Genomic DNA, 9,935 nt, shown 5'->3' with positions numbered 1-9,935 from the left:
GTAAGTCATAATCTTTTTGCTGGTGGAGGGTCTTCAATTTGTAAAATATATATATATCTATATCTATATATATATATAGATATAGATATAGATAGATATCTGCAAAGAGCAATAAAGCGAAGCGCAATAAAATTAGAGGTATGCCTGCAATCTGGTTGGGAAGCTGCATTATTTTTCTTTAGCATATCTGTCAATAGTTATTTTCCTACTTACCCCTTTCTTGTTTTTTAATTTAGCTCAAGGAGAAATTGAAGCCATAGTTGTGCCTGTTTGCTTAGCATTCCTGTTGACAACCCTTTTAGGAGTATTGTTCTGCTTTAATAAACGAGACCTGTAAGTACCCTTATTCATATTTTTGCATTTATACCCAGCTTTATTGAGCTATAATTTACATGCAGTAAAATTCATACACTTTAAGTGTACAATTTGTTGGATTTTGTAACTGTATACAGATGTATTACTACCATGACAATCAAGATAGAGAACATATTTATCACCCTAAAAAGTTTCCTCATTTCTATTTTGTAGCCTATCCTCTCCCTCAACCCCAGGCAATCATGATCTGCTTTGTGACTGTAGTTTTGTGTATGACATCTTTCACTTAGCGTATTTTTTGAGAGTCATCCATGTTGCATATACTAATTTTTTCTTTTTATTGCTGAATAGTATTCTGTAGTATAGATATCAAAATTTGTTCATCCATACATCTGTTACGGAAGTTCATGTTGTTTGTTTGATTTTGGCTATTATGAATAATGGTGCTATGAATATTTGCATACAAATCTTTGTGTGGTCATATGTTATCATTTATCTTGAGTACCTAAATAGTGGGATTGTTGGGTCATATGGTAAGTGCATATTTAAATTTATAAGAAACTGTCAAACCATTTTTCAATGTGGCTATACTATCTTGTATTCCCACCAACAATGTGAGAGTTTCAATTGTTCCATATCATCACCAGCCTTTGGTACTGTCAGGGTTTTTTATTTTAACCATTCTTTCTTATGGGTGTGTAGTGCTTTCATTGTGGTTTTAATTTCCGTTTCCCTGAGAATTAGTAATGGATCTTTTCATGTCCCACTTATATATCTTCTTCCGCGGTGTGTCTTTTGAAATCTTTTAGTGATTTTTTAGATTGGGTTGTGTGTCTTGTTAATATTGAGCTGTAAAGGTTCTTATTTACATACGTATCTAATTACAAATTTTTGTCATATATATGTTTTGCAAATTCTAGTCTGTGGCTTACATTTTCTTTTTTTTGTTTTGTTTGTTTAAAGATTTTATTGGGGAATTGGGGAAGGGGAACAGTGTTGGGGAATTGGGAAAGGAGAACAGCCAAGTTGTTGTCCTTCAATCTTAGTTGTGGAGGGCGCAGCTAGCTCAGCTCCAAGTCCAGTCGCCATCCGGCCATCCATCAGCAGCTTAACTCAAGGTGCCGTGTTCAGTCTTAGCTGCAGTGGGCATAGCTCACGATCCCAAGCGGGAGTTGAACCTGGCAACCTTGTTAGGAGCATGTGCTCTCACCAGCTGAGCCATCCAGTCACCCCTTGGCAGCTTAGTGGCAGCTCAGGCGCAGCTCACTGGCCCATGTTGGAATCGAACCTGCAACCCTGTTGCTCAGAGCTCGCATGCTCTTAACTAGCTGAGCCGCTCGGCAGGCCCAACCTTTTTATTTTCTTAACTATGACTAGAAAAGGAATAGTTTTTAATTTTGATGAAGCCCATTTTATCAGTTTGTTTGTTTTTAATAGTTCTTGCATTTTATGTCCTGTTTAAGAAATCTTTGCCTAACCCATTGTCACAAATATGTTCTCCTACGTTTTCCTCTAGAAGTTTAATCATTTTAGCTCTATATCTATGATCTCTTTAGAATTGATTTTTGTGCATGGTATGAGGTCAGGGTCAAAGTTCATTTTTTTCCATAGATGTTTTGTCATTCCAGCATCATTTATTGAAAAGACTTATCTTTTTTTCATTGAATTGCCTGATACCTTTGTGACAATCAATTGTTCATATAGGTTTGGATCCATTTATGGACTCTGTGTTCCATTGATCTATATGTCTATTTATGCCAATGTTGCTCTTGATTATTATGGCTCTATAGTAAGTTTTGAGAACAGGTAGTGAAATTCCTCCAATATTTTGTTTTTCAAAATTATTTTGGCTAAGTTCTTTGCCTTTTTATGTAAATTTTAATACCAGCTTACCAATATCATTTTTTTAAAAAACCCTGCTAGAATTTTGATTGATATTTTATTGAGTCTACAGATCAATTTAGGGGAAAAAACAATCTGAAACTTGAGTTCACATGTTCATGAGTCTTTCTGCCTATGAACATAGTATATCTCTTTATCTGGGTTTTTATTTCCTTTTGCAGTGTTTTGTAGTTTTTAGTGGAGAGGCCTTGCAGATCTTAATGTTAAATTCATTCTTAAGTATTTTTGATACTACTGTAAATGGACTTTCTTTTTTAATTTTTTAGTTCATTGCTAATATGGAGACGTGCCATTTTTTTAAAAAAAATATATTGATCTTGTATACTTAGACTATAAATTCATTTACTCTAGTAGCTTTTTGGATTCCTTGGGATTTTTTATATATACAGTCCTGCTGCCTGCAAGTAAAGATGGTTGTTTCAATCTTTATGCTTTTAGCTTTTTTTTTTTTTATTGTACTGGCTTAAACCTCAAGTGCAGTGTTGAATAGAAGTGGTGAGGGCCAACATCTTTTCATTATTCCTGATTAGGGAAGAAAGTATTGTCTTTCACCATTGCATGTGATATTATAATAGTTGCAAGTTGAAGAAGTTTTCTATTTTGCTGAAAGTTTTTGTCATGAATGGGTGTTGAACATTATCAGATGCCTTTTCTCCATTTGTTGAGGTGATTATGTGATTTTTATCCCTTCTTCCATGAACATGGTAGATTTTATTCATTGATTTTCAGATGGTAAACCATCTTTTCATTCCTTGGAGTTTTCTGGATTCACTGTGTTAATAATTTTTGCATCTGTGTTCATGAGTGATACTGTTCTGCCCTTTTTTTGTAGTGTTTTTGTCTGGTTTTGGAATCAGGGTAACACTGATTAGCTCCATAAAATGGCTTCATGAAATTAATGGGGACATGTTACCTCCTCTTTTCTGAGAGTTTTTGTGTAGGATTGATATTATTTCCTCTTAATATTTGATAGAATTCACAAATGAAGCCACCTGGGCCTGAGATTTTCTTTGTGGGAAGATTTTTAATAAAAATTTAATTTCTTTATAAATATACGGCTGTTTTTTTAGTCTGTTTTGGTAATTTGTGTGTTTCAAGGAATTCATCCATTGATTGGGTTGGTCTGTTCATCTAGGTTGTTAACTTGACTGCTTTTTATATTATGTCCAGATTTTATACTTGTTCGTACAGGAGAGTCAGTCTGGTAGGATCTTATTACTCATTTTTATGTTTGAACTTATTCTCAAGATGACTCACTTCCTGTATACTTAAGTACACTAATGAATTTCTAACTTTGGGCTACAAATTATATTAAGGTAAACATACATAAGTAGGGTTTTTTTTCTGATGAGGATATCCTGTATTAATTGGGTGTTTTTAATACTGTTAGTCTTTGTTTTGAAAAATAAAATTTATCATATTTTATCTGGTACCAATGTGAAACTGTTATCTTGACTCTTTTAGTTGGAAATTGAACATTTTTGCTTTTTTTGCTGGGAAGGGGTATGCCACAACATTTTGTGACCTGGCTAAAGTTTTTAAGTGGTTTTTATTGCAGAATTTAATTTCAGATATTTTCCTAATTGAACATTGATTACTATTGGGTTGTCAGAAAAGTCATGACGTATTTTTTCTATGTTTTTCATTACAAAAATGCGTCATGACTTTTCCGACAATCAAATAGTTTTAGCCTTATTACAGTGTTTTATTTTGACTAGGATTAAGATCCTTAAGCATTTTAAATAGTATTTTTCTACTGATTACAAGGAAGGTAATTTTTTTATTGACTTTGAGATAAAATAGGTATTGTTTTTTTTACTTATTTTTTTTTGTTTTACTTAATTGGTTTGATTCTTAGATGAACATGTTTAGAAATAGGGACTATTCATTGTTTATTACATATGGTTGTACATATACCATATTTCTTTTCTCTCCAGAATTAAAAAGCACATCTGGCCTAATGTTCCAGATCCTTCAAAGAGTCATATTGCCCAGTGGTCACCTCACACACCTCCTAGGGTAAGATAAAATGTTTCTGACTTGTTTATAATACATATGCTTATTAAGATACATTTGTAGAGTTCAACCAAAAGATAATTAGATTGAATCGAAAAGTAAATGAAAACAAAATAGCACATAAATGAGAATTTTAATCAAAATTTAAAATAGTACCTATACATTTTATAGCTTATCATTATAGCATATTCATTCTGTTATTCCTAATATCAGATATTAATATCTTGATATTACATAATGGAGAACTTAGTGTTAATACTGCTATGTGATAGCTCTCAATACTGTTTTATGATAACTCTGTAAGGCATGCATTTTAGATTGGATATTAAAATCAAATGTAATAATTGGCTACATTTTAACACTGATGAAATGATTTGTACATATTACCTTCTAATCCTTGAATTTTATATTAACAGATTAAAATGTGTATTTTATATTCTATGAAACTTCAGTCATTTGAGTTTGGTTTTTCTTAATGTTTTCTAGTTTTCCTACCCAGTTAATTGTATGCTACCTTGTCTAGGCATGAATTAGCTTATCAAAATGGAACATCAACAGTATGATTTGGAATTCTGAGGAAATACAGCCTGATTCATTCATACTACTTAGAATCATTTCACAATACCTGTGATTCAAGTAGTTGACTGATTTGATGATATAGACTATCTCTGCACCATTAAAGTTATTGAGAAGTTTCAGAGATGCATTAGCTCTGTGGCTTTAACATTTGCCATATATATTTCAGAGTTTCTAAATGAATGTATGCCATAGGTAATAATCCATTTTCTCTCTTTCTTAGCATAATTTTAATTCAAAAGATCAAATGTATTCAGATGGCAATTTCACTGATGTAAGTGTTGTGGAAATAGAAGCTAACGACAAAAAGCCTTTTCCAGAAGATCTGAAATCACTGGACCTATTCAAGAAGGAGAAAATTAGTACTGAAGGACACAGCAGTGGCATTGGAGGGTCTTCATGCATGTCATCTTCTAGGCCAAGCATTTCTAGCAGTGATGAAAATGAATCTGCGCAAAACACTTCAAGCACTGTCCAGTACTCCACTGTGGTGCATAGTGGCTACAGACACCAAGTCCCATCAGTCCAAGTGTTCTCAAGGTCCGAGTCTACCCAACCCCTGTTAGATTCCGAAGAACGGCCAGAAGAGCTGCAGCTGGTAGATAACGTAGATGGCAGCGACAGCATTTTGCCCAGGCAACAGTATTTCAAACAGAACTGCAGTCAACATGAAACCAGTCCAGATATTTCACAATTTGAAAGGTCAAAGCAAGTTTCATCAATCAGTGACGAAGATTTCATTAGACTTAAACAGCAGCAGATTCCAGATCATATTTCACAGCCCTATGGATCTGGGCAATTGAAAATGTTTCAGGAAGTTTCTGCAGCAGATGCTTTTGGTCCAGGTACTGAGGGACAAGTCGAGAGATTTGAAACCACTGGGATGGAGGCTGCAACTGATGAAGGAATGCCAAAAAGTTACTTACCACAGACCGTAAGACGAGGTGGCTACATGCCTCAGTGAAAGACCAGTTCTTGTTACAGTTTCAGCAGTACCTGTAAAGGAAAGCTAAAAATATTTTATCTGGATTGCAGATAAAAATAATCTTCACTCAGTGATGATGATCATTTGCCCTGAAGGACAAGAATGTACTGTCCTCCCACGTGGGCTATTTCCATCCCAGAAAACGTGGGATTCTACTTTAAGCACTACAGAAACTGACTTCCTCCTCTGAATAGCTGAATGACTTTGTGCTGTTTCAGGATGTTTGCACTGAAGAAAAACAGAAAGCTTCTCTGAAATTTATAAAGTAAAACTGTTACCTAGAAAACAGAAGGTATTTAAATAATAAGCAGTGATAAACTTAGCACAGCTATACTTATTTGAATGCAAATAGTCATCAAATAAAGTGGCCCTAGGGAGAGATAACAAAGAATTAGAGGAGCAAGGTCTACACCTTACTGATTTATGCTCTGTCAGCTGACAACATAATTTTAAAAGAGGTCCAGACAGCCTAACTATATGTATGAGCCTAACTTTTGTTGTCTGACCAAAAAAAGAAAAAAATGGGGCTCATTTATACTCATACCAACACATAAAATACTAGTTCTCTTTCATTGGTAACGATGCTGCCAGTTACTGGAGAAGAGGAATCCTGGAGTTTTAACTTGGCAAATTAAAAATACTAATTTTTGAATATTATATAATCAGTAATCTAAATTTCCAAAAATTTGCTATCATTAACAACCTCTTTGAAGGTCCATTTTGCAAATTCAGCAGAGTTCCCAGATAAGAGCTAGGAATGAATGCCAGACTATCTTAAACATTTAAAAAATTCTTTGCTATTTATAAAGGCTAAAATTGTTAACATTTTTAATATAAACATTGACCTTTCTTGTTAAGATTTCAGAGAATTTGGTTGATGAAGCACTTTATACAATGTCTTCAGCTTAAAATGTGTTTTAATATGCTTTTTTATTTTTATGTAGGCTGATTGAAAATTCTTTTTTTCTAGTAGGTGTTTGAAGCAAACTAAGGTAGAAGACTTGGGCAGTACTCACCACAAAAAAAAAAAAAAAACCACAACCCAAAAATCTACATATTGGTCTTAGTAAATATCTCAGTTACTATTTTAATATCTGCCAGTTCTGAGGTAGGTGGAACTTAGTTCTACATTGTGATTTAGGAATATTTTAAACCTCTTCCCACACATTCTGTTCTTGGGGGGATAAATGAGTCAGGCCTCCAGAGTTGAGTGCTCAGCCCACTTTCAAGTTTATGCCATCTCCCAGCCGCCACATGTGATGAGGAGGCAGGGGCTAAGGATAGGAGCTGAGTAAGGAAGAAGAAATTGTCATAAATCATTAGTGGCTGAGTACTGCTATCAAGTAAGTTTGGAGAAATAGGTTTTGTTTTTCTGTCACTTAAGTTACAGAAATCAGGCCAACTTAAAATAGTTTATAGAAGTTAGTGAAGAATAAAAGGCTAAGAAACATTGGTATACATTCACAGTTGAAATAGAATTCTACTCATCAGAATTTTGTTCACATTAGACTTCTTGTTACACTTTATCCTTTGTATTCTTGCCTAATACTTTTCAGAGTTCTTTCACATGTATGGTCTTTGTGAGACAGAGCAGATGCTTTATTGTTATATATCCAGTAATATTTTAGGCAAAACCAACATGAGATTGATAGAATGACAGAATGAGAAGTATATGAGGAAAATTAGGCACAGAGAGATCAAGTAGGGACAGAGCGACCCCATACACTACAAAATAACGGCATCACCATCACTTAAGTTAGTCATCAAAGGCTGGTCCAAAGCAGCATTAGATTTATCTGTTAAATGTCAAGAAATTTATAACATGTTTCATTTCCTCAAAATTAGTAGTCATGTTGTTGTAATCGTGTTTAGTTGTAACCTTCCTCATAACAAACAGCAGTGATAGAAGAACATTTTATTGTGAAGTTTGTACATGGGAAGGAGTCAACTAGAAAATGTGAACTCATGATGTTAAGGGAATGAGAATGAAGTCATTTAAGAAAGGATATAGTATAGAATAAGCAAATTTCTCTGTTGTAACTTGTACAGAACATGGTGTGGTGAATGAATACCTCTCAACCACACCATCACTTTTAGACAAATGGATATGTGGTTACTGTGCAAAAATCCATTCAGGAAATAAACATATATTTCATTACTAATATGTAATACACATCTTTGCCCCAAAAAAGAAAAGAAATGAAACTTGTTTTAAGTACAAAATAACTTTGCTAATGCATGTCTTGAATAATCTATGTTTTGATGCATGTAAGTTTAAATTGTATTTTAGGTGGGCAAAGAAATCCTGGTTTGTTATGTGATATTTAGTCCACATATAAGTTAGTGAGGTATGCACAGGCATACGTCAGAGAGATTGCAGGTTAGGTTCAGACCATGGCAATGAAGCAAACAACACAATAAAGCAAGTCACACGAATTTTTGGATTTTCCCATGTAAGTTATGTTTACACTATACTGTAGTGCAATAACTGCAATAGCATTATGTCTAAAAAAAAAATCTATATACCTTAATTTTAAAAAAGCTAACAGTCATCTGAGCTTTCAGTGAGTCGTAGCCTTTGTGCTGGCGGGGGGGTCTTGCCTGGGTATTGATAAGATGCAGTATCTGTGAGGCACAGTAAAGTGAAGCGCAATAAAACGAGGTATGTCTGTATTCCACATTATTCTTCTCTGGTTGGTTTTAAGAAATTTCTAAACCATACAGTTTCGATAATGTTGAAATGTCAAAATAATAAGCTACATAAAAAAGTTCAATTGTTAAAAATTATTGGAGTGGCTTCCTATTGTAGGTCTTGTTAGATTCTATTGCCTAGGTAATCACTTAAAATTTTTTTTGCACTTTTCTGTAAATTAAGAGAATATGGAGCCATAAAATGGCGAGGTATTTAGATTTAGCCTAAAATTGGGCATTGTCATTGATTTCAAAGAAGGTATAAACTAGCAAACTTACAGCCTAATTTTTTGGACTGGTCCTTGACAGCAGTTCCTTTTTAGACTAATTATAAACTATTCAGATGTAGGTCAAAATAAAAATTCTCAAAGCCAAATGAAGTATCTTTTTGGACTAATATATTTTTTCATTATATGCTACTAGTATGTGTGTTTAGCATGGTGCTAGTCTAGTATATTTTGCATTAAAAATAAACAGAAGGCAGTGCTGAGTGAGCTCTTCTGTTACCCATTTGTTCCTAAATTTCTAAGAGCTTTTTGTAGGTCAGTAGGTCCTTCGGGTTAGTTTACCTTGAACCAGTTGTTGAAAGTTAATAGGTCATGATGGAAATGCACTTAAGGCCAGTGGTAACAGGATGTTCCAGATCTTTTTATCCCTTAAACACAAGCTTTGTCTGAATGATAACTACATGTTTCAAATGCTGTTACATGAATACCAAAATGTGATGTGTCATTAATAAAGGGATATTTTAAAAGGTAGATTGAAAATTCCTTGTCTAAATGTATTGAATAATATACTCTAAAAATAAGTGTGCAATTTGCTAGTACTGCAATACAGTAATTAGCATTAGGTATGTCTCCTCTTTATATCCCAGCTGTGTCCCATTTACTTGTAAGTGCAATCCTCTCAAGTTCACTTGCTGTTTTACCCCCACCTATTCTAACTTCATACAGAAGGCTTGTGTAAAGAGGGTATTGTATGTATTACCTTTGTAGTGAATTGCATGTGCTAATTGTAACCACAACTATTGTTTTTATGTTGACATAACTCTAAATGTTATCGTAAATGTTCTCCTATATATCAGCTCTAATCCTTTAAGTTTAAGAAATAAATTCTTGTTCACATTTTTTGTGTGTTGTCACTACCATATGCTTTCATTACACGAAATAGTTGAGGTAACTATTTATCACTACTGGTGTTGGGTCTTTATTTAAACTACATACATTATGAGGGTTCCATGACTTTTTAAATACTCATCGAGCATAATGGAATAGGATTTAGAAGAAAATTGATAACACTGTCTTCACCTTAATAACATATAGAATGGACTTGGAGATGGCCAATTCATTTACTGTTTTCCAGATTTATTGACTAAGATGAGCTCTGGAATCCTAGCACACTACCTCCCAGTGGACTTTTTCCTACTGTGTTGACAAGGGACCAACCAAGT

At 33.9% G+C, this 9,935-nt stretch overlaps 1 protein-coding gene across 1 annotated transcript in view; it reads left to right on the top strand.

Annotated features, from left to right (window-relative positions):
- The window catches only part of IL6ST (interleukin 6 cytokine family signal transducer), a 25,879-nt gene extending 16,265 nt beyond the window's left edge, over positions 1–9,614 (top strand). The window contains exons 11-13 of the mRNA XM_019641453.1: positions 237–333; positions 4,155–4,236; positions 5,033–9,614. Coding sequence (XP_019496998.1) covers positions 237–333; positions 4,155–4,236; positions 5,033–5,773 — 920 coding nt within the window. The 3' untranslated portion in view covers positions 5,774–9,614. The remainder of the gene's footprint in view (positions 1–236; positions 334–4,154; positions 4,237–5,032) is intronic.
- The last annotated feature ends 321 nt before the right edge of the window (positions 9,615–9,935 follow it).

The sequence above is a fragment of the Hipposideros armiger genome, unplaced genomic scaffold, assembly GCF_001890085.2.
Source record: "Hipposideros armiger isolate ML-2016 unplaced genomic scaffold, ASM189008v1 scaffold_60, whole genome shotgun sequence".
Taxonomy (NCBI): Eukaryota; Metazoa; Chordata; class Mammalia; order Chiroptera; family Hipposideridae; genus Hipposideros; species Hipposideros armiger.
This window is presented reverse-complemented; position numbering and strand designations above follow the sequence as displayed.